Genomic DNA, 25,781 nt, shown 5'->3' with positions numbered 1-25,781 from the left:
ATGGTGGCACAGGAAAGAATGGGAGGCCAAGAGGAACTGTATATCCTACATGCAAGGTATCCTTATAATGCACAGGTATTTTCAGAGAGCCAGATGTAGAAATGTAATTCGCCACATAGAGCATAACGAGTAGACAAGGCAGGCATGGGGAAAGGACACACACAGGTACAATTAAACAAGTTTACAGCATAAAAAGGCAAAACATAATAGCAATGAACATGCACCTAATCAGGATACCTCTCACCTCCACCCTGAACGCGCGTTTTCGCACACTGCTTCGTCAGGGGGCCTGTCTTATGGGCATAGATGTCGGTATTTATGCAGCATATGGACCAAAGGACAAAATGAAAGAAAACACCAAGTGTGGAGAGGGAAGGCAGAGGCCGTGCAGACAATAAAAGTCGTGTGAGGAACTGGTGCGCAACACTTGCCACCACCGAAAGTGAAAGGCTTTGTCCAAGATGTGAAGGCTATGAAAAGGTGGAGAAATTGGATTTATATTAGAATATTATTACAATAATACCTCACAGAAATGAATAAAATTAGTGATATATGTACATAAGTGTGTGTGTGAATGGTGACTAAGAAGGGGTGTAGTATGTGTAGAATTGAACATCAATGATCTCAACATCAAACTTACCTACAAGGTGGGTCGCACTGGATTTTCTAGATGTGTCATTTTCAGTTGATCAAGAAGGTTTTGTACACTCTGATCTATTCAGAAAACCCACTGCTACCAATTCATTATTACATGCCCAATCGTTCCACCCACAGAGTCTCATTAAGGGAACACCAATGGGTCAATTCCTGAGACTCAGGCGTATCTGTTCTACTGATTCTATCTTTGAAGCTTGGGCTATCGAACTGTGGGACCGATTTTGGGAACAGGGCTACAGAGAACAATGGATATGAAGGGCCTACCTCAGAGCTAAACATTCAAAAAGAGAGATGCTACTTCAACCAATCGAGGAGCAAGAAAGACAATCAGGTGAGGTTGATTACATCCTTTCACCAACAAACTTCACAAGTAAGAGATATCCTCTCTAAATACTGGAAAGTCCTGTTAATGGATCCTGTTCTAAGGTTGTATTTACCCAATACACCGGCTATTACATTCAGCCGAGCCCCGAACTTGAGGGACAAACTGGTACGCAGCCATTACCAAGCACCACAACAACCAGGCATTTTTAGAGCAAGCAAACCCAGGTGGGGATGTAAACCCTGTGGGAAATGTGTTGCCTGCCCCAACATATATACTGATGACACCTTCCTCAACAGTGATGGTACACAATGTTTCAGGATTACTCACACTATCTCTTGCATAACTATAGGTGTTGTATACTATGCAACATGCCCGTGTGGCCTTATCTATATTGGATTAACCACAAGAGAATTAAAGAAGAGGACTAGAGAATATGTGTTGGGGATTTTGGCCTCCAAAGAAAAAAGCGATCTGAATTCACTCACAACAGTCCCTCGTCACTTCAAGATATACCATAACTCTGACCCATCCGGGCTGAAGGTGAGAGGAATTGACCGGGTATTTACGGGCATCCGGGGTGGGGAATGGAAAATTCGTCTGGCTCAGATGGAAACACGCTGGATTTATAGATTGAAGACATTACATTCCCATGGCCTTAATGATCATGCGAGTTTCGTCCCATTTTTGTAAACCAGCATGCCACTATCTTTAATTTTAGTAGTAGATGTCCTGATCCTGTGTTTTATGGGCTCCCTAGTGACCCCTGGCCTTTTAGGTGTTTTTAACAGTATTTTGATGTGTTCTACTTGTCTTTAGTTACTTAGTTTTTCTTCCTCTCTTTTTCTGCAGCAATCAACATCATGGACCCTCTCATCTGGAAGCCCTCAATTGTAACCCTCTTTCCCTCCCTTCAATGAACATGCATCTTATTTAGGATACTTTCACTATTTTTATAAACTAGTTTTTATAAATGTTATATATTTATTTCCTATTGTTAACATTGGCACGTAATCTATTTAATGCACTCACACTTTGTTAGTGTAATCAATATGTGCAATCAATATATGTGATTTTCACATACTTACTGTTTTTGCTTTTATATACACACACTCATATCTTTTTACACTCATATCATCACATTTCACTTATCTCTCATCACTTGCCACACATGATTATTAGGTTGTTCTACACATACTACACCCCTTCTTAGTCACCATTCACACACACTTATGTACATATATCACTAATTTTATTCATTTCTGTGAGGTATTATTGTAATAATATTCTAATATAAATCCAATTTCTCCACCTTTTTATAGCCTTCACATCTTGGACAAAGCCTTTCACTTTCAGTGGTGGCAAGTGTTGCGCACCAGTTCCTTGCACGTCTTTTATTGTCTGCACGGCCTCTGCCTTCACTCTCCACACTTGGTGTTTTCTTTCATCTTGTCCTTTGTTCCATGTGCGCATGCGCCGTTTACCCGTGTTACCTAGCAACCCCTGCGATGAGCGCTCCTCTTCATGTTCTCCCATTTCCGCATCTGTTGCGGTCTCAGTGCTCAGCGAGCATGTGCGAACGTCATCACACGTCCGCTCATGTGAGTGATCACATGACTCGAAGCACGGCCTCGGAGCCGGCTATCACTATACCATGGCTCACTTCCTCCTTAAGCGAACAACCGGACATGACGCTTATCACCTCACATCAGGTATTTATTTAATTCCTTAGGAGGGACAGATAGGATGCTTTACTATTGATCCATATGCTGCATAAATACCGACATCTATGCCCATAAGACACGCCCCCTGACGAAGCAGTGTGCGAAAACGCGCGTTCGGGGTGGAGGTGAGAGGTATCCTGATTAGGTGCATGTTCATTGCTATTATGCTTTGCCTTTTTATGCTGTAAACTTGTTTAATTGTACCTGTGTGTGTCCTTTCCCCATGCCTGCCTTGTCTACTCGTTATGCTCTATGTGGCGAATTACATTTCTACATCTGGCTCTCTGAAAATACCTGTGCATTATAAGGATACCTTGCATGTAGGATATACAGTTCCTCTCGGCCTCCCATTCTTTCCTGTGCCACCATCTTGCCACATTATATGTGTTTTTTACATGTTTTTATGTCTAATTTTGAATAAAGCTTTATATGTCTTTTTCTAAAATCATACTTTGGTGTTCTATTTTGGTGTTTATTTATAACCATCATACTTAAAAGGGAAAGGTAGATGTAGCTGAGAACCTGAGGACACTGCAGGGACTGGTGGAGAGAGTGGCGCTGGTTGCAGGTGCTGTTGCTGTTGTTGCTGCACGGCCAATAGCTGTTGCATCATAGCAGATAGCTGAGAGAGTTGATGTGCCTGTCAACTGCTGCGACCTACATACCACAATGGAGGGAAGATCCGCAACTTCAGGCAGCCGGATCTTACTGTAACACTCACGGTTCAGTAGACAGCAACACTGGAGGTAGAAGATCGGCTGGACCTGTGTGGAAGATGACGCGGGCCGTACCAGGGAGCGGAGTCTAAGGTGTCGCTACCCCTGACACGACTCAACCACACAGACCGCTGAGGAGATTCGAGGTGCAGATGGAAAACAGCAACTCGTAGTCTGGATTGCAGAAGGTCAGGGCTGGCAGCACAGGTGCATAGTCAGGAACAAAGCAGGAGGTCAGTAGTCAGGCGGCACAGGAGCAAGGTCAGAAATGTAGCAGGAGGTCAGTAAAAAGGCAAGGCAAACACAGTAAAGCTTTCTCAATGGCACAAGGCAACAAAGATCCGTCAGGGATGTGAGGGAGGAGCAGGAACTTATAGAGGAGAGACAGGTGTATCACATAACTATGGGCCTGCTGGCCCTTTAAATCATACAGTGCCAGCGCACATGCGCCTTAGGAGATGAGGACATGCGCGGCGGAGCTGAGAGAAGAGAAGGCAGCAGGGGATCGAGGTGAGTGTCGGGCTGGGATTCGCATGCGGGCGTGTCTTGCGATATGAACCCCAGCCCCGCTGGCAGCAGGGGAGAGCAGGGAAATGCGCTCACAGCAAGCACTGGCGGCCGGACCACAAACCGTAACAAGATGGGTCCTGATAAACTGACTGCGGTATTAGATTGGCCTCGCTCTACTGGACTTTGGGCTATTCAAAGCTTCCTTGGGTTTGCCAATTATTATCATTAGTTCATCCCACATTTCTCTTCCTTGGTCGCTCCAATAATGGCTCTTACTAAGAAGAGCTCCAACCCTGTAACAATGCTGGATGTGGATTCACTGAACTATGTGGCTGATGACATGGGCCATATCGGGGAGCGGAGTCTAAGGTGCCGCTGGTCTTCACCAGAGCCCACCGCAAGGCAGGATGGATTTGCTGCAGCAGGCAACACCCAGGTCACTACTAGTGTTGAGCGGCATAGGCCATATTCGAATTCGCAATATTTTGCGTATATATGGACGAATATTCGTCATATATTCGCTAAATTCACATATTCTTAATAGCATATGCAAAAATTTGCATAAACCAAAATTTGTGAAAATTTGCACGCCAGTCTCACACAGTAGTATTACAGCCTTCTTTACACCACACAAGCTGGAAGCAGAGAGGGGTGATCACTGTGATGTTTACTGTGGAAAAAAAAACGTATATTCGTAATTACGAATATATAGTGCTATATTCGCGAATATTCGCGAATTCGCAAATATGCGATATTCGCGAATAAAATTCGCATTGCGAATATTCGCGAGCAACACTAGTCACTACCCCCGATACAACTCAACCACACAGGTAGCTGGGCGAGGTATAGTAAAGTTGGATGAGGCAGAGGCATATTCGGACTTAGCAGAAGGTCAAGGCAGGTGGCAAAGGTGCGGAGTCAAATAATGTAGCTGAAGGGTCAGAACACAGGCAAGGCAAACAGACAGTATGGAACGCTTAATCTAAGGCAAATTGCACTAAAGATCCGGCAGGGAAGTGTGGGAGGTGCAGGGACTTATAATGTGGTGTCAGGTGCAACAACTAATTAAGGGCCTACTGGCCCTTTAAATTTCAGAGCTCCAGCGCACACGCGTCCTAGGAGATTGGGACGCGCACGCTGGAGCTAAGATACAGAGGAAGAGGCGGCAGCGGAATATGGTGAGTGACGGGCTGGGACTTGCATGTGGGCGAGTTCCGCGATGCGAATGCAAGCCCCGCCAGTAGGGGATTCAGGGACCATGCGCTCACGGCCGGTACTAGGGGGCGGAGCGCAATGTATTACAAACCCTAAGACATGGCCTCCTGAAAATGAAGAGGCCTTCATTAGCTTAAAGACAGCATTTGCCTCTGCCCCTGTGCTTTCAAGATCTGATCCGGAGAAACCCTTTGCTTTGGGAGGAGATGATTCTCCGTAGGAGCCAGTGCCATGCTTAGCCAGAAAAACTCCAAGGGCAAGACTGTAACCTGTGGTTTCTTTTCTAAGTCTTTTTCGCCTGCTGAGAGGAACTACTCCATTGGAGATCGAAAATTCCTTGCTATTAAGCTTGCCTTGGAGGAGTGGCGACATTTGTTAGAAGGGTCTCCTCATCCGGTCAGCATTTCTCAGACCATAAAAATCTCCTATACGTCCAGTCTGAATCCCCGCCAGGCAAAGTGGTCTCTTTTCTTTTCCAGATTTAATTTCTTTATTCATTTTCGTCCCGCTAACAAAAAACGTCAGAGCCGATGCTCTTTCCAGATCCTCCGATGTCATTGGAATGGACTTCCCGCCTAGGCACGTTATTCCTCCAGAACGATTGATCTCAGCAGCTCCTGCCGATCTTCTGCAAGTTCCCCCTGTCTTTATGCGTGTCAAACTGAGACGTAAAGTCCTGAATTGTGGCCATTCTTCTTTGCTGGCTGGTCACCCTGGAATACGAAAGACCCTTCAACTTATTTCCCAACATTACTGGTGGTCGCATCTTGAACGTTATGTCACCGATTTTGTCTGTTCCTGTGTCACCTGTGCCCGTGACAAAACTCCTTTGCAGAGGCCTGCGGGACTCTTACAGCCTCTGCCCATTCCGGAGACTCCCTGGTCCCACATAGCTATGGACTTTATTACCGATCTGTCTACTTCTTGTAATAACACGGTCATCTGGGTGGTGATTGATCGATTTTCCAAGATGGCTCATTTCATTCCGCTACCAGGTCTTCCATCTGCCCCACAGCTGGCCAAGCACTTTCTTCAACATATTTTTCGTCTTCATGGCCTTCCAAATCATATCGTCTCGGATCGTGGAGTGCATTTTGTTTCCAAGTTCTGGCATGCTCTTTGTTCCCGTCTTGACATCAATCTGGACTTTGCCTCTGCCTACCACCCTCAGTCCAACGGTCAGGTGGAGAGGGTAAATCAAATTCTGGAGACTTATCTCTGTCATTTTGTTTCTGCTCATCAAGACGATTGGGTCGAATTTCTCCCTTGGGCTGAATTCTCCTATAATCATAAGGTCACAGAGTCCATGAGGACTTCTCCATTTTTTGCTGTTAATGGATATCATCTTCATTCTCCTCTTCCAGCTCCAGTTTCCTCCAGTGTGCCAGCTGTAGATGAACTTGTCCGAGACTTCTCTTCCATTAGGCAACAAACTCAGCATTCTTTGTCTCTTGCCTCCTCACGCATGAAAGCTCAGGCTGACAAAAAAAAAAAAGACCTCCTCCGTCCTTCTCTCCCAGTGATAAAGTTTGGTTATACCCCAGATCCTTTGAAGATTCCCAGTTACAAGTTGGTTATTCTCTTCATATTCCCAGTTCTTTTCATGTGTCTCTCCTAAGCCTCTTGTCATCAACTGATTCTCTCAGAAAAATATTCTTCCTACATCTCTGGTTCAACGGATATATATGAAGTCAAGGAGATTTTAGCTTCCAAGACCGTGAGAGGGAAACAATTCTTCCTAGTTGACTGGAAGGGATTTGGTCCTGAGGAGAGATCTTGGCAGCCGGAGGAGTACATCCTGGACCGTAATCTTCTCAGGCGTTTTTTGAACTGCAAAAGGAGGGGGAGACCAAGGGGGGGGGGGATACTGTCACAACTTGCCTTGAGCGCTCCCCCTCTGTCTCCTCTCCAGCCGGCGGGGCTGGGATTCTCATTGCGGGACGTACCCGCGTGCGAGTCCCAGCATGTCTCTCACCTCCGTGCTCTCCTGCATCTACCGTCCTTCCTCAGTGCCGACGTGCGTGCCGCCGCCTCCTCCTAGGGCACGTGTGCGCCAGTGCGTCCGTAATTATGTTTTGCACCTGCACCTTTTTTTTTATATATACATGCAACTCCCACAGACCCCTGCGTGATCTTTGTTGCCCTAGTGCCAAAGAAAGCGTATTCTGTGTTACCTTGCCATGTTCCAGACCCTTTCATTCCGTGACCTGACTTTGCTCCTTGCCGCCTGCCTTTAGACCTCATGCTATGTTCCTGTCTACGCACCTGTGCCACCAGCCCTGACCTCCTGCAGTCCGGACCATGTCTTGCCTATTCCCTCCTGTGCCTCACATCACCTCAGCTGCCTGTGTGGCCCACGTCATCTGCCACACAGGTCCGGTGGATCCACTACCTCCTTAGTGTCCTGCCTACTGCTGTGAGTCTTTACAATACACATATACAGATGAATAAAGTTTGCATAACGTACTTTCACACAACAAGTTTATATGTATTGTAGCTGGAATGCCAGTACTGGTACAGCCTAAATGTCCTGCTTTGCACATTATACAATTTATTAAGCAGACATTTATTGTCAGACTGCTGTTCAACAATAGACAGAACAGTCATACAACTGGACTATGACCCAATGGATGATAAAGGGGACATGTTCACATCATCAAATCATAAAATAATATTGAAGCTGGGGGTATAATATTCATTCAGAAATCTGACAGATTCTTTCTAGAGCAATATAGTAGATTTATTTACACAAAGACACTGTGTATATCACAAGCTTATTTGTTCAAATGCATAGAAAATGCACTGAAACATATAAAGTGCACAATTGTGACTACATTTTACCCCATAAAGTGATAATGCTCCCTGTGTCCCATATAGCAATGTCCCTGTGCCTTCAAATAGTAAAGAAGTTCCCTGAACACCTTTACAGTAATGATGTCCTCTGTACCCCAAACTCAAAGGCTAACATGGGCCAAAAAAACAAGGTTTAAGTTTATGTGGGCCGCATAAAAAAAAAAAAAATGTAACTTTACTATATGTATCAAGACCCCAACCCCCCCCTGTACAATACCCCCCCTATTCAATAACCCAACCCCCCTGCATAAGACCCCATGCCCTCCCTGCACAACATCCCATGTCCCCTTTGCACAACAACCCATGCCCCCCTGCACAAGACCCCATGCACACCCTACATAATACCCCATGCCCCCCTGCACAAGACCTCATGCCCCCTTTGCACAAGATCCCATGCCCACCCTACACAAGACCCCATGACACCCTTCACAAGACCCCATGACCTCCCTTCACAAAACCCCATGCCCCTTTTGTACAACACTCCATGCCCCCTTTGCACAAGACCCCATGCCCCCCTTCACACAAGACCCCATGCCCCTCCTTCGCAAGACCCCATGCCCCTCCTTCACAATACCCCATGCCCCTTTTGCCCCCATGCCCCCCCCCTGCACAAGACCCCATTCCTTGTTTAAAAAAAAAATCAAACAACAATATTAGCGGGCCACATGTTTGACACCCATGCCATACATAATTAATGCCCCCATGTATCCCTCCTAGAGTAATAATGCCCCCTGTGCCTTCACAAATAATGTCCCCTGTTCTGCCATACAGTAATAATGCCCCCTTTGCCATGTATGAATGGTAATAATTTCCCCCTGTTCCTCCATACAATAATAAAGTCCCCCTATTCACCTCAAACAGTAATAATGTCCCAGTGCTCCATATGGAAATCATGCCCTCTGTTTCCATTATACAGTAATAATGTCCTCTTGTCCCACATATAGAAAAAAAATCTCTGTGTGCCCCAAACAGTAGGTAGATGCCCCCAGTGGGTAGGTATTTTACCCATATTAGGTAAATCCCCCCCAAAAGGTAGGTTATTTCTAGTGATGAGTGGCAGGGGCCATATTTGAATTTGCAATATTTCATGACTATATGGATGAATATTTGTCCTATGTTCGCAAAATTTGCATATTTGTTATGATTGTTCTCTTTTTTTTTCCATGCGAAAATTCGCAATGAAATTCGCATAGTGCACATGGGCAATTATATCTTTCACCTAAAAGAAGGGAGGGATCAGTGTGCAGTCTGGAAGTGCCAATATTTGCATAAATATTTTCATAAATTTGCATTAAAAATATTTGTCATTACGAATAAATATCACTATATTCTAAATATTAGCAAAATCGCGAAGTGCCGATATTTGTGGTAAAAATTTGCATTTAGAATATTCACGCTGAACACTAGTTAATTCCACCTATTAGATATATGCGCCCCTAAGAATTTTACATTTCCTCCCTATTATATGGAATTTTCTTTGTATGAATCTATGTGAGAGCAATGCTAAAAAATGTCAGTAGAGTGTCAGTAGTAGACAGTGTTGCTTAACTTATGTTGCTGGATGTAATGGATGTGAACGTTAAACTTCGGTAACCATTTCTCTGCCTGCCACTTACACATACATGTAGTAAAATTACATAAGAAAATACAAATACATCAAATACTTGGAGTTACCATGAAGTGGACAGGAACCATTGGAAAACCAGCCCCAAATAGCACTCTGGGACAATACATGTACTTTCAGCCACAAGTAGCTGGTAAATGTTTATGTTCAGGGGATTCATTGAATAGTTTACTATGGGACCTAGCCTTTTGTAGTTACACTTCCACATCACAGCTCTCCATCAGAGGTACACACTGGAAGCCTAAAGGAAAACTCTCACATGTTCACTAGTGTTGAGCACGAATATTCGCAATTCGAATATTTGATGCGAATTTCGCATATTCGGCAATATGGCGAATATGGCACTATATATTCGCAATTACGAATATTCGTAATTTTTTTTTTCACACAGAACACATCACAGTGATCTCATCCCTCCCTGCTTCCAGTTTGGGGTCTAAAGAATGCTCCTATACTATTTACTGTATTAGACTGGAGAGCGAATTTTCGCAAATATGAGAATATGCGAATATTCGCGTATATCCTCACATTCGCATATATCGTCACTAAAGAATATTAGGACATAGATAATATAGATAGGTAGATAGTTATCCGCATGCGCACACGCGCATGCAAAAATAACCGTGTATATATCGAATATGCAAATTTCGTGAATGTAGGACGAATATTCGTCCATATATTCGCGAAACATCGCAAATTCGAATATGGCGTATGCCACTCATGACTAATGTTCACTCCCGCACTAACCACAGGCACTGACAGATAGTGCGGGGGACGCTGATTCATATGATCCCTACCTTGCCCGGATCCGTCCAGCCGTCCGCCCGCAATCTTAGTTTTTCTATATATGCAAATGTGGCTGTAACTGGCACGTGCAGGGTTTTCAGTAGCCTAGTGGCATTGTGACGTCAGCGCCGCCCGTACGCAGTGCCGCCCACTTATGAATATTCATCCTCCCTCCAGATCTCCCTCTCCCCGCCGCTCCTAACTGGTCTTCACTGCGCGTGTCAGAAAGTGGCACATGCGCAGTGAAGGCCAGTAAGGAGTGGCAGGGAGAGGAAGAGCCGGAGGGAGGGGGAATCAATATTCATAAGCGGGCGGTGCTGCGGACGGGCGGTGCTGACGTCACAGTGCCACTAGGCTACTGAAAATCCCGCCCGTGCCAGTTACAGCCACATTTGCATATATATATAGAAAAACTAAGATTGCAGGCGAATGGCTGGACGGATCCGGGCAAGGTAGGGATTATATCAATCAGTGTCCCCCGTACTATCTGTCAGTACCTGTGGTTTACTTTACTTTACTGAATTAAACCACTGTTACGTTCGCGGCGTTCTCCTCTCTGCAGCGCCCCGGTCAGACCCACTGACCGGGAGCGCTGCACTGTCACTGCCGGTGGGGATGCGATCCGCCCGCCCGCGGGTCGCATCCCAATCCACTCACCTGTCCCGTTCCCCGGCTGTCACGTCCCGGCACGCACGGCCCGCTCTCTAGGGCACGCGCGCGCCGGCTCTCTGAGATTTAAAGGGCCAGTGCACCACTAATTGGTGCCTGGCCCAATCAGTGTCTATCTTTCCTATCCATATAAAAACCCACTTCCCCTTTCTGTCCTCGCCGGATCTTGTTGCCTTGTGCCCTGTGAAAGCGTTATTGTGTGTTCCCAAGCCTGTGTACCCAGACCTTCTGCTGTTGCCCCTGACTACGAACCTCGCTGCCTGCCCTGACCTTCTGCTACGTCTGACCTCGCCTATGTCTAGTCCTTGTGTACCACGCCTGTCTCAGCTGTCAGTGAGGTTGAGTCGCCATCGGGTGGAACGACCTGGGGGTTACCTGCCGCTACAAGTCCATCCCGCTTTGCGGCGGGCTCTGGTGAAAGCCAGTAACCCCTTAGATTCCGTTCCCCTGGTACGGCCCACGCCATCACCTCACTTACACAGAGGATCCACCACCAGTGTCCTCTGCGCATTCCAGTCCGGATCGTGACAACCACTATACACACACCAGTATTCCCCATACAGTTCCCAAATAGCGGTAGACACCAGCTGTACACAGGATCTGTGTACCATATAAGTGATTATATACAGGGCCATATAGAGATAGACACCAGCTGTACACAGGATGTGTATACCATATAAATGATTACAGTTACATTTTGAGGACTCACAATCAACATTTTTTCTGATCAGTGTTGTCCTTTTTTGTTTTCTTCTCTGTCTGCATCAGACTGCCATGTCGACTTCTTCAAGCCAAAACATATGTAAGACAAACATGTTTCACTCTGCATTTTTACAGTGCCCTCCCCTCCCCTACACAATCTCCCCATCTATAGGCCCCAAACTGTTATAGTGCCCTCCTGCACAGCAAAAGGGCAGTAAGGTAGATAGCCAGGTAGGTATGTAAGTAGGTGTGTAATTTGGTAGCCTGGTATATAAGTATCCAAGTAACTAGCTAGATAGTTTGTCATTACATCACTTATTTTACCATAAAATTTATGGTGAAAGCAAATAACAATATTTGTGGGTCGAATTTTCTTTTAAAAAGTTTGAATATTTTGGAGGGGTTTGTTCCTACACAAAAATGACACATTGGCCCAGATTTATCAAACTGTGTAAAATACGCTGCAGATCCATCCGTGTAAAAGAGCCCTTAGGGTACGTTTACACATACAAGATCTGCTGTATATTTTCTGCAGCTAATTTTGCTACCTATTGAAAATACATATAAAAAAAAAGGATTCTGGGATGATAAATTAAAATGTAATAGTACTATAGATCTAATAAATATATCAAGCATGCAAAAGCTCTCAACAAAACCTATTATTTAATGGTTAGTGTGATAAGCTTGTGAACTAATAAACAGGCAAAGACTCTATGGGGTGTACAAGCACTAAAGAATTACCTAGAGATGAGCGAATCGAATCAGATGAAGTCGAATTCATTCCGCATTTCATGAAAAGTTCAGTTCGAACCGAATCCGGACTTCGACTCGATTCTAAATAATGAATTTCTTCATTAGTGACACCCCTGCGATCGTCCTGTATAATGTATAGATGCGAGCGGCTTTCTCTTGTGCTCGCATCTCTGCAATAGTACCTGCATTAATGGACAGATCGCAGCAAGTGTCAGGAGTGATACCTGCTGTGATTTGTCCTTAACTACAGTGCGGGGAGCTGTAATGCCTGCATTAATAGACAGATTGCACCGAGTGTCACTTCTGACACCCGATGCGATCGCCTGTATAATGTATAGATGCGGGCGGCCGGCCGCTCTTCTCTGGTCCCACTGTAGTATGAGTATATGCCGTAAATATACCTATTATTCATATTTCCCGCAGAGAGCTGTGATTGGCTGGAACCATCTGGCCAAGCACAGCTCTCTGGGGGACATATGAATTATGTGAAAAGTTATGTGAATTCTATAATTTTTCATAATAAAGTGTTTTATTAGTAATGTATTTTAATATTGTGTGTATTAAAGTGTGTGGATATGTTTCACTTTTTTCTTTTTCTTTTTTTTTTTACATGTTTTAGGTAGTACTACTACTCCCAGCATGGAACAGACTGTTTCATGATGGGAGCTGTAGTACCTGTACTAATACGGGGCACTCATATTACTACAGTAGATAGGTAAATTAGGTCTCCAGGAAAAAGGTTTAAAAATAGTGACTGAACATGGAACTTTACAACTTAGCTTTTATTATGCTAGTATAAAAATAGCATATTTTAAAATTCACTAGCAGTGATTGTGAATACTTCTATAACCTCAGAATGCTTCAGATAACTTAATATGAATATGTTTAACTCCTTAAGGACGTAGGGCGTACCTGTACGCCCTACACCCGGTCCCGGTGTTTAAAACGGGGTCACGCCGTGACCCCGCATCACACCGGGTCGGTCCCGGCTGCTAATCATAGCCGGGACCCTGGGCTGCATCGATCGCTGCGCCACACGCTGTTAACCCTTCAGACGCGGCGATCAAAGTTGACCGCCACGTCTGAAAATGAAAGTAAATGCCTCCCGGCAGCTCAGTCGGGCTGATCGGGACATCGCAATAAAATTGCGATGTTCCGATCAGCTGGGACGCAGGCGGAGGTCTCCTTACCTGTCTCCGCGGAGTCCGATCGTCGATTGATTGCTCCAAGCCTGAGCTACAGGCTTGAGCAATCGAGCCCCTATCTGACTGATCCGTGCAAAGCTATGGCTTTGCAGGGATCAACATAGGAGATCAGTGTGTGCAGTCTTATAGGTCCCTATGGGAGCTATAGCACTGCAAAAAAAAGTGAAAAAAAAAGTTAACAAAGGTCATTTAACCCCTTCCCTAATAAAAGTTTGAATCACCCCCCTTTTCCCATAAAAAAAAACTGTGTAAATAAAAATAAAAATAAACATATGTGGTATCGCCATGTGCGAAAATGTCCGAACTATAAAAATATATTGTTAATTAAATCGCATGGTCAATGGCATGCGCGCAAAAAAATTCCAAAGTCCAAAATAGTGTTTTTTTGTCACTTTTTGTATCATGAAAAAATGAATGAAAAGCGATCAAAAAGTCCAATCAAAACTTAGTACCAAGTACCAATAAAAACTTTACAACACGGTGCAAAAAATGAGTCCTCATACTGGCCCGTACACGGAAAAATAAAAAAGTTATAGGGGTTAGAAGATGAGAATTTTTAACATATAAATTTTCCTGCATGTAGTTATGATTTTTTTCCGAAGCAGGACAATATCCAACCTATATAAGTAGGGTATCATTTTAACCATATGGACCTACAGAATAAATATAAGATGTTATTTTCTATGGAAAAATGCACTGCGTAGAAACAGAAGCCCCCAAATTTTACAAAATGAAATTTTTTCTTCAATTTTATTGCACAAGGAATTTATTTTCCGTTTCCCATGAAATTTTGGGTAAAATGACTAATGTCACTGCAAAGTAGAATTAGTGGCGCAAAAAATAAGCCATCATATGGAATTTTATGTGCAAAATTGAAAGCGTTATGATTTTTAGAAGGTGATAAGGAAAAAATTTAAATGCAAAAACGGAAAAACCCTGCGTCCTTAAGGGGTTAAAGGTTTTTTGCTATTTTTTCTCGATTTTTGACACATTATTGCTATTTTTATAGTAGCATAATAAAAGCTAAGATTTAAGGTTCTTTTTACAGTCACTAGTTTTATATAAAATTTTCTGGGAGACCTAATTTACCTATCTATTATTATCAGTGCCCCGCATTAGTACAGGTACTACAGCTCCCATCATGGAACAGTCTGTTCCATGCTGGGAGTAGTAGTACTACCTAAAAAATGTAAAAATAAAAAAAAAGAGAAAAAAAAAGTGAAGCACACATACACTTTATTAAAGGACATGTCCGGTGCTCACTTTTCTTATTGTATCCGTTCCGGGCTGCAAAAAAGAAAATAAGCTTTTTCTTGTCTGTCTAAGCTCCCCCGGTGCTCTGGTGCAGGTGTTCGGTCCCCGAGCTGTTTGCTTCTTACTTCCTGTTAGCCCGGCATGTCACACGGAGCTTCAGCCTATCACCGGCTGCAGCGATGTCCCGTAAGTAAGCAGGTAAGAGAAAGCTTCTTTTTTTTTTTTTGCGGCCCAGAGCGGATACAATAAGAAAAGTGAGCACCAGACATGTCCTTTAACGCCTTAAGGACACAGGGTTTTTCAGTTTTAGCATTTTCGTTTTTTCCTCCTTACCTTTTAAAAATCATAACCCTTTCAATTTTCCACCTAAAAATCCATAATATGGCTTATTTTTTTCGTCACCAATTCTACTTTGCAGTGACATTAGTGATTTTACCCAAAAATCCACGGTGAAAGGGAGAAAAAAAATCATTGTGCGACAAAATCGAAGAAAAAATGCCATTTTGTAAATTTTGGGTGCTTCCGTTTCAACGCAGTGCATATTTCGGTAAAAATGACACCTTATCATTATACGGTTAAAATGATACCCTGCTTATTCAGGTCTAATTTTGTAACTTCTGGAAAAAATCATAACTACATGCAGGAAAATTTATTCTTTTAAAAATGTCCTCTTCAAAATCCTTTAAATAAACAGTTATACAAAAAAAAAAAAATGTCCTCTTCTGACCCCTATAACTTTTTTATTTTTCCACGTACAGGGCGGTTTGAGGGCTAATTTTTTGCGTTGTTATCTCAAGTCTTTATTGGTACCATTTTTTACTTTTTTTATCAATTTTTTTTTTTTTTTTAATGGTATAAAAAGTGACCAAAAATACGCGTTTTTGGACTTTGGATTTTTTTTACGTATACGCCATTGACTGTGTGGTTTAATTAGCGATATTTTTTTATAGATCGGACATTTACGCACGCGGTGATACCACATATGTTTATTTTTATTTACACTGTTTTATTTTTTTAATCGGAAAAGGGGATGATTCAAACTTTTATTAGGGAAGGGGTTAAATGATCTTTATTAACACATTTTTTTAACTTTTTTTTTGCAATGTTGTAGCTCCCATAGGGACCTATAACACTGCACACACTGATCTTTTACACAGATCAGTGGCGTGTATTAACACGCCTGTGATCAGTGTTATCGGCACTTGACTGCTCCTGCCTGGATCTCAGGTACGGAGCAGTCATTCGCCGATCGGACACCGAGGAGGCAGGTAAGGGCCCTCCCGGTGTCCTGTAAGCTGTTCGGGACGCTGCGATTTCACCGAGGCAGACGGGATACTTTCATTTTCGTTCAGGTTTGATCGCCGCGTCTGAAGGGTTAATACAGGGCATCACCGCGATCGGTGATGTCCTGTATTAGCCTTGGGTCCCGGCACTTCATATTGAGCACTGAATTTTCTTTTCCCTGCCTGCTCCCGAAAATTGAAAGACAAAAAAATACATTTTAATGTTAATTTTTAAACCGGGATAAATTTATGTGAGCAGGCAGGGACCTAAAAATGTAGCCGACAATAAAAAAAAACATGTAGAAAGGGGCCATTTAAATGTAAAAATAATATATATTTTTTTAATTAATTTTTTTATTTGCAATATTATGATATTGTGTTTAATAAAGTGTGTGTGTTTCATTTTTTTTTTTCTCAATTTTATTCTTTTTTTTAGGCAGTACTACTACTCCCAGCATGGAACAGACTATTCCATGATGGGAGCTGTAGTACCTGTACCAATAGCCAGATCACAGCAGGTGTCACTCCTGACAACCAATGCAATTGTCATTTTTATTGCAGAGATGGAGCGGCTTTCTCCTGTGCTCATATCTCTGCACTATACTCCGGCCGGCCAGTGATGTGAATAGAATTCACATAATTTATTTACATTTCCCGCAGAGAGCTGTGATTGGCCAGATGGTTCCAGCCAATCACAGCTCTCTACGGGAAATATGAAAAATAGTTATATATACGGCATATACTCATACTACAGTGGGACCAGAGAAGAGTGTCTGGCCACCCGCATCTATACATTATACAGGACTATTATTCAGTATGCAGATTAGAGGCATCGCTTTTAGAATCTTTGCCGCACAGCAGCACAATGACAAAGCTTTGCACATGTTTGACAAAGTGTGCTTGCAGCTGTTGCAAAACTGTGGTGGGTGTTGTAGTTTTGCAACAGCTGGAGGCACCCTGGTAATAGTAACAGAAACAGTGTGTAGCGCAACAGTGTTAGCGCAACGACCAATAAAAAAATTAGAATGAATTCTTTACTTTTGTTTACGGATAACGAATGCATTCGTTATTTACCGCATGCATTCAGTAAATAACGAATGCATTCGTTATTTTGCTATTCGTATTATCGTGGCTATTCGGGAATGTTCAAAATATGTTGTTGTGCAACGGTAAAGTTCGGTAAATTAGACATTCGTGCCGAAACGAATTGCACATGTCTAGTGGCTGAATGACACCGTGTGAAGGTGTTGGCAGCATGAGGAGACCATATAGTGGCTGAATGACACAGAGTGGAGGTGTTGGCAGCATGAGGAGACCATATAGTTGCTGAATGACACAGCCTGGAGCTGGCAGCAGCATGAGTAGACTCTAGGGCTTCAAAATCCCTAAGATTAACAGATGAATTTTGAAATTTATATTGGCTGAATGATACATCCAGGAGTTGACTGAAGCATGAGGAGAACATTTAGTGTCTGAATGGCACAGCCTAGAGGTGGCTGACGCATGAGGAGACCATGTAGTGTCTGAATGGCACAGCCTGGAGTTGGCAGAAGCATGAGGAGACCATTGAAATTTAAGATTTTTAAATAGAAATTTAAGATTTTTAAATAGAAATGTAAGATTTTTAATTAGTTAAGGACCCAGGGCGTACAGGTACATCATGACACCCTGGTACTTAAGGACCCAGGATGTAAATGTACGCCCGTGGGAATTTCAGTCAGGAGGGAGGGGACTGGATCGGGGTGACTGCTGATATCAATCAGCAGGCACCCTGCACAAATGCCCAGGGGGCTCATCAGACCCCTCCATGTTGGCGATCACTGCAAATCGTTGGTGAATTCACACCAGCGATTTGCGGCAATTGCGGGTCATACGGGTCTCTGGTGACCCGGAAAGTACGGGGAATCGGGGTTGTCCAAGACACCCACGATCCCCCCTGAAGGGATGGGAGTGAGGTGGCAGGGGTGCCACCCATCCTATGCCTGCTATTGGTCATGTAGAAGCAATGATCAATAGCAGATCGAGGGGGTGGGGGGATTAACTTTCGGTTTCCCCCTTCTGCCCACCCACAGTAGGCTGGGCAGAACGGGGAAACCGATGAGGACCGGCGCTGAAGTACACTTACCCATCGGCAGCGGGCGGCGATCGGCGGCGATGATAGGTGGCAGAAGAGGACGGCAATGCGGTTCCCTGGATCCTACGGAAGCTGGTGAGTTGCCTAGCAACATCTGAAGGGCTACAGTTTGAGACCTCTATACAGTGATATACTGTAATCCTCCAGATCTTGCAAAGCTACAACTCCTAGCATGCCCACACTGCAGTTTGCTGTCTGGGCATGGTGGGATTTGTAGTTTTGAAACATCTGGAGGGCCACAGTTTGGAGATCACTAAACAGTGGTCTCTAAACTGTAGCCCTCCAGATGTTGCAAAACTGCAAATCCCAGCTTGCCCAAACAGCAAATAGCTGCCTCTGCATGCTGGGAGTTGTAGTTGCGTACCTCCAGCTGTTGCATAGCTACATCTCCCAGCATGCCCTTCGGCGATTAGTACATGCTGGGAGTTGTAGTTTTGCAACAGCTGGAGGCACACTATGTGGAAAATACTGAGTTAGGTAACAAAACCTTAGTAAAGGTTTTCCAACCAGTGTGCCTCCAGCCATTGCAAAAGTACAACTCCCAGCATGCACGGTCTGTCAGTACATGCTGGGAGTTGTTGTTTTGAAACTGCTGGAGGTTTGCCCCCCCCCCTCCCATGTGAATGTACAGGGTACATTTACACAGGCGGGTTTACAGTGAGTTTCATGCTTGAAGTTTGAGCTGCGTCAAATTTTTCGCCACAGCGCAAACTCCTAGCGGGAAACTCCCCGTAAACCCGCCAGTGCGAATGTACCCTAAAAACACTACACTACAATAACAAATAATAAAGGGTAAAACACTACATTTACACCCCCTTACACTGTCTCCCCCCCAAAAAAAGTATTGTACGGCAGTGTTTCCAAAACGGAGCATCAAGCTGTTGAATTCAACAACTCCCAGCATTTCTGGACAGCCACTGACTGTCCAGGCATGCTGGGAGTTTAGCAACAGCTGGAGGCACCCTGTTTGGGAATCACTGGCGTAGAATACCCCTATGTCCATCCCTATGCAATCCCTAATTTAGTCCTCAAATGCGCTGATATTACAGCGGTTCTGACATAAACGAAAAAAAATAAATACCCACATGTGACCCCATTTTGGAAACTACACCCCTCACGGAATGTAACAAGGGGTATAGTGAGCTTTAACACCCCACAGGTGTTTGATGAATTTTCAAGTTGGATCGGAAAATGAAAAAAAAAATGTTCACTAAAATGCTGGTGTTACCCAAAATTTTTCATTTTCACAAGGGAAAATAGGAAAAAAGCCCCCCAAAATTTGTAACCCCATTTCCTATGAGTAAGAACATACCCCATATGTGGATGTAAAGTGCTCTGCATGCGCACTACAATGCTCAGAAGAGAAGGAGCACCATTGGGATTTTGAAGAGAAAATGTGTCCGGAGTTGAAGGCCATGTGTGTTTACAAAGCCCCCATAGTGCCAGAACAATGGACCCCCCCCCCCCACATGTGACCCCATTTTGGAAACTACACCCCTCATGTAATGTAATAAGGGGGAGAAGTGAGAATCCCCCCCCCCCCCACAGGTGTCTGACAGATTTTTGGAACAGTGGTCCATGAAAATGAAAAATTAATTTCAAAGATGTGTCAAACACCAGTGGGATGTAAATACTCACTGCACCTCTTATTTCATTCTGTCAGGGGTGCAGTTTCCAAAATGTAGGGGGGGGGCACTGTTCTGGCACCACTGGCGCACATGGCCCCTGACTTCCATTCCAAACAAATTCTCTTTCCAAAAGCTCAATGGTGCTCCTCCACTTCTGAGCATTGTAGTGTGCCAGCAGAGAACTTGACGTCCACACATGGGGTATTTCCATACTCAGAAGAAATGGGGTTACAAATTTTGGGGGTCATTTTCTCCTATTACCCCTTGTAAAAATTTAAATTTTGGGGAAAAAACAGCATTTTAGTGAACATTTTTTTTAAATTAACGCATCCAACTTTAACAAAAAGTCGTCAAACACCTGTGAGGTGTTAAGGATCACTGTACCCCATGTTATATTCCTTGAGAGGTTAGTTTCCAAAATAGTATGCCATGTGGTTCTTTTTGCTGTTCTGGCACCACAGGGGCGTCCTAAATTTGACATTCACCCCAAAAACCATTTCAGCAAAATTTGCTTTCCAAAAGCCAAATGTGACTCCTGTTCTGAGTGTAGTAGTGCGCTAGCAGAGCACTTGATGTCCACACATGGGGTATTTCCATACTCAGAAGAGATGGGGTTACAAATTTTGGGGGGCATTTTCTCCTATTACCCCTTGTAAAAAAAATTGGGGGAAAACTAGCATTTTTGTGAAAAAAAAAATAATTCACACATCCAACTTTAACGAAAAGTCGTCAAACACCTGTGGGGTGTTTAGGCTCACTGTACCCCTTGTTACCTTCCTTGAGGGGTGTAGTTTCCAAAATAGTAATTTTTTTTTTTTTGCTGTTCTGGCACGATAGGGGCTTCATAAATGTGACATGCCCCTTTGGTGCCAAAACTCACTCTTCAAAATCCCACTGTCGCTCCTTCCCTTCTGAGCCCTCTAGTGCACCCACAGAGCACTTGACATACACATACGAGATATTTCCTTACACGAGTGAAATTGGGTTACACAATTTAGGAAGATTTCTCTTCTTTTACCCCTTGTAAAAATTCAAAAATTGGGTCTACAAGAACATGCCAGTTTAAAAAATGAAGATTTTGAATTTTCTCCTTCAATTTGCTGCTGTTCCTGTGAAACACTTAAAGGGTTAGCAAACCTTTTGAATTTCATTTTGAATACTTTGAGGGGTGCAGTTTTTTATAATGGGGTCATTCATGGGGTATTTCTAATAAGAATGCCCTTCAAATCCCCTTCAAAACTCAACTGGTCGCTGAAAAATGTCGATTTTGAAAATTTTGTGAAAAATTGGAAAATTGCTGCTATACTTTGAAGCCCTCTGCTGTCTTCCAAAAGTAAAAACATGTCAACTTTATGATGCCAACATAAAGTAGACATATTGTATATGTGAATCAATATATCATTTATTGCAATATTTATTTTCCTTAAGAGCAGAGAGCTTCAAAGTCAAAAGCATTCAAATGTTTTAAATTTTTCATAAATTTTTTTCATTTTTCAATTAAATGCAAGTATTGACAACATTTCACCACTAACATAAAGTAGCATATGTCACAAAAAAACTATCTCGGAATCAGAATGAAAGATAAAAGCATCCCAGAGTTATTAATGCTTAAAGTGACAGTGGTCAGATGTGCAAAAAATGGCCGGGTCCTACACTGAAAATTGGCTGGGTTAAATTGAAATTGAGGATTTTGAAATTGAAATTTTAGCTCCCAAGTTTTAATGTCCCAGGCCCCGGCGTATGGGTACAAAGGACCAAATCAAACAAGGAGTCACATGGCAGCACAATGACAGAGCCCGGAGGTTGCATTAGTATGAGGAGACCATATAGTGGCTGAATGACACAGCGTGGAGGTGTTGGCAGCATGAGGAGACCAAATAGTGGCTGAATGACACAGCCTGGAGGTGTTGGCAGCATGAGAAGACCATATAGTGGCTAAATGACACAGAATGGAGGTGTTGGCAGCATGAGGAGAAGATAAAGTGGCTGAATGACAAAGCTTTGATGTGGCTGAAGCATGAGGAGACCATATAGTGGCTGAATGACACTTTATTAAACACATTATTAAAATATATTAATAATGAAAATTCGATTTCAATTTGATTAGTTTTTATTTTTTGGCGAAACGGACTAATCAAATTTTTCAAAAATTCGCTCAGCTCTAGAATATTGCATGGAAAAGTGCCAAAATATGTACTAAAGGGTTAATGCATAATATGTGACAACATAGCATTTAGCACAACTGCCTCACAATTGACTCATTGTAAGGCACCACAACAAACTGAAAATATAAAATGTAATGCATAGTAAAGACACCATACAAACCATTATAGCATCTGCCCCAACATGTTTTTATTGTCACTAGCTTCTCCAGGAGTTATGGTGTATGGACACAAGTCCAGGAACAAGTTTTTTATACAACCCTCAGCCAATCAGTAGCCGTCATCCACAGTGAATGACTGTCATTACCAATCACATGATGTTTGTCATTAACCTTTGTCATTAAAGGGGTATTCCAGGCCCAAAATTTTTTTTATATATCAACTGGCTTCGGAAAGTTAAACAGATTTGTAAATTACTTCTATTAAAAAATCTTAATCCTTCCAAAGTTATTAGCTTCTGAAGTTGAGTTGTTGTTTTCTGTCTAACTGCTCTCTGATGACTCACGTCCCGGGAGCTGTGCAGTTCCTATGGGGATATTCTCCCATCATGCACAGCTCCAGGGACGTGACATCATCATTGAGCAGTTAGACAGAAAACTTCAGAAGCTAATAACTATTGGAAGGATTAAGATTTTTTAATAGAAGTAATTTACAAATCTGTTTAACTTTCCGGAGCCAGTTGATATATATAAAAAAAGGTTTTGCCTGGAATACCCCTTTAACTTAAATGCTGCGATCTGACAGGAGTGGTGTCTTTTACCTGCCAATCGCCATTCCCGTAACATGACTGTGGGGGTCTTCTAGTTTTATATATGGGGACATAACCCCTTAAGGACTCAGCGTTTTTCAGTTTTTGCATTTTTTTCCTCATTACCTTCTAAAAATCATAACGCTTTCAATTTTGCACATAAAATTCCATATGATGGCTTATTTTTTGTGCCACCAATTCTACTTTGCAGTGACATTAGTAATTTTACCCAAAAATCCACGGCGAAACGGAAAAAAAATTGAAGAAAAAATTTCATTTTGTGACTTTTGGGGGCTTCCATTTCTATGCAGTGCCTGTTTCGGTAAAAATGACACCTGATCTTTATTCTGTAGGTCCATATGGTTAAAATGATACCCTACTTACATAGTTTTGATTTTGTTGTTCTTCTGAAAAAAATAACTACATACAGGAAAATTTATACATCAAAAATTCTCATCTTCTGACCCCTATAACTTTTTTTATTTTTCAGCGTACAGTCCGGTATGAGGGCTCATTTTTTGCGCCGTGTTCTGAAGTTTTTATTGGTACCATATTTGTATTGATCGGACTTTTTAATCACCTTTTTATTCATTTTCTCATGATAGAAAAAGTGACCAAAAATACGCTATTTTGAACTTTGGAATTTTTCCAGGAAAAATCTGCTGAGTTGCCCAAAGCAACTAATCAGATCGCTTCTTTCATTTTTCACATGGCCTCTGCTAAATGAAAGAAGCAATCTGATTGGTTGCTATGGGCAACTCAGCAGATTTTCTTGAAAAAGCTGCTGAGTTGCCCATAGCAACCAATCAGATCGCTTCTTTCATTTTTCACAAGGCGTCTGCAAAATCAAAGAAGTGATCTGATTGGTTGCTATGGGTAACTGGACAACTTTTCCTTTGCACAGGTTTTGATAAGTCTCCACCTATGGGGGAGATTTATCAAAACCTGTTCAGTGGAAAAGTTTCTGAGTTGCCCATAGCAACTAATCAGATTGCTTCTTTCATTTTTGAAAAGGCCTCTGAAAAATGAAGGAAGCGATCTGATTGGTTGCTATGGGCAGCTCAGCAGCTTTTCCAAGAAAATCTGCTGAGTTGCCCATAGCAACCAATCAGATTGCTTCTTTCATTTAGCAGAGGCCGTGTGAAAAATGAAAGAAGCGATCTGATTGGGCATCTCAGAAACTTTTCCACTGGACAGCTTTTGATGAATACCCAGCCTTAAACATTACATCCAGTTTCAATCAACCCCAATACCCATATTTGGTACCCCATTATCCTAGTTCCCACGGTTCAAACACTCAGTAAATTGCCAATTGACCTAGTTCCCACGGTTCAAAGGCTTTCTTAATTACCAATTGACCTACATTTGTCAATCACGAGTAAAATAGTTAAACCACAACACTGTAACACTGTAACACTCTGTCCCACCCCGGTACTTGAACCACCACACGATCTCCGATACACTGTACTGCCAAGAGCCTCCTGCTTATCTTACAGTTTTACATACTGTGAGATCCCCATAGACCACAATGGGCCTATTGGTTTCAACAAGCAAAAAATCGCAGAGTTAATGCACTAGTGCAGTGGTCTCCAACTTGCGGACCTCCAGATGTTGCAAAACTACAACTCCCAGCAGGAACTAGCCCATTAGTTCCCTATACTTTTAAAGAAGGGAGGGCTCAATATTCACGAATATCCGCATATGCGAAGAGCAGAGAGGGACAATCGGTGATCACTGTGATGTGTACTGTGAACAAAAAAAAAAAAAGAAGCGAATATTCGTAATTGCGAATATATAGTGCTACAATTCAAATTGCGAATATTTGCGAGCAACACTAACATGGAGGCACAACTACATATGGGGCACAGTGGGGTATACAACTAGATGTAGGGACATGGGTCTCTACAAGTATATATTTATGTGGCACAGGAGGCCAACACTATATGGGGGGCACATAATGGGCATACAACTTTATATGAAGGCAGAGAGGGGGCCTAAACTATATATATGGGGGCACAGGGGGCCTAAAACTATATATGGGGGCATAGAAGAGGTCTACAACTATATATTGGGCATAGAGGGGGACAAAAACTATATATGGGGCATAGATGGGGTCTACAACTATATACACATCTTTATGGAGCTGGCCATTATGCTGGAGAAAGGTGCCTAAAAAGTTTGTCTGGCTACTCTGGCAGGTTTTGTGGAGATGAGTCTTGGCCGGGAGAAGTCTTCATCATGATGCCCTGGGCCGGATAGTAAAGTAAAAGGAAACCTGAACGATCAGAGAAGATGTCGCCTGTGAGTCCTTAAATGTAATTGTAATAACTGTCTGCAGAGTTTGGTATCTACCTCTGTGTTGCCAGTGGGGGAGATTCATGAAAACCTGTACAGAGGAAAAGTAAAGCAGTTTCCCATAGTAACCAGATTCATTCAGGTGTCCTTAAAAATAAAAGAAGCAATCTGATTGGTTGTTATGGGCAATTGCTCCATTTTTCCTCTGCACAGGTTTTCATAAACATCCCCCAGTATGTGGGAATATTAGCACATTTTTTAGGCCTATTTTTTTGGGCGGTGTCACAGTAACTAGAACAGGGTATGTTAGATTATAGCACAGTTCGACGCAGTAAAATACTTTGTAGCACTGTGTTTCAAGCACTGCACTCTGCTATTATCTAATTAGAAAATAAAATTGGGTTGAAGACGGACCTGGGGGCACGCCTTGAGCTGTGTAAGAATCCTCTACATTTCTGACAGCAGCCCTGTAGATCGGACTATGAGTGATTCAAAGGATATGCTCAATGGGGGACATGTATCATTGCATTTAGACCATTTT

The 25,781-nt window shown here is 42.9% G+C and overlaps 2 protein-coding genes across 5 annotated transcripts in view; one reads left to right on the top strand and one right to left on the bottom strand.

Moving 5' to 3' along the window:
* The window catches only part of LOC130369280 (kelch-like ECH-associated protein 1A), an 81,209-nt gene extending 80,835 nt beyond the window's left edge, over positions 1 to 374 (bottom strand). Inside the window, exon 1 of one of the 2 annotated variants that reach the window (XM_056574345.1) lies at positions 245 to 374. The gene's annotated coding sequence lies outside the window, so the exon portion shown is untranslated. Of the gene's footprint in view, positions 1 to 224 lie in introns of both variants that reach the window. The other variant, XM_056574369.1, reaches the window with a different exon arrangement.
* A 2,206-nt stretch (positions 375 to 2,580) lies between these two features.
* The window catches only part of LRRC25 (leucine rich repeat containing 25), a 197,528-nt gene continuing 174,327 nt past the window's right edge, over positions 2,581 to 25,781 (top strand). For 2 of the 3 annotated variants that reach the window (XM_056574315.1, XM_056574271.1), the window contains exons 1-2: positions 2,581 to 2,691; positions 25,144 to 25,246. Coding sequence is in view for 2 of the 3 variants with exons in the window: in XM_056574271.1 (XP_056430246.1) it covers positions 25,238 to 25,246 (9 nt within the window). In the remaining variant the exon portion in view is untranslated. The remainder of the gene's footprint in view (positions 2,692 to 25,143; positions 25,247 to 25,781) is intronic. The other variant, XM_056574290.1, reaches the window with a different exon arrangement.

The sequence above is a fragment of the Hyla sarda genome, chromosome 1 (genome assembly GCF_029499605.1).
Source record: "Hyla sarda isolate aHylSar1 chromosome 1, aHylSar1.hap1, whole genome shotgun sequence".
NCBI classification, from domain to species: Eukaryota; Metazoa; Chordata; class Amphibia; order Anura; family Hylidae; genus Hyla; species Hyla sarda.
This window is presented reverse-complemented; position numbering and strand designations above follow the sequence as displayed.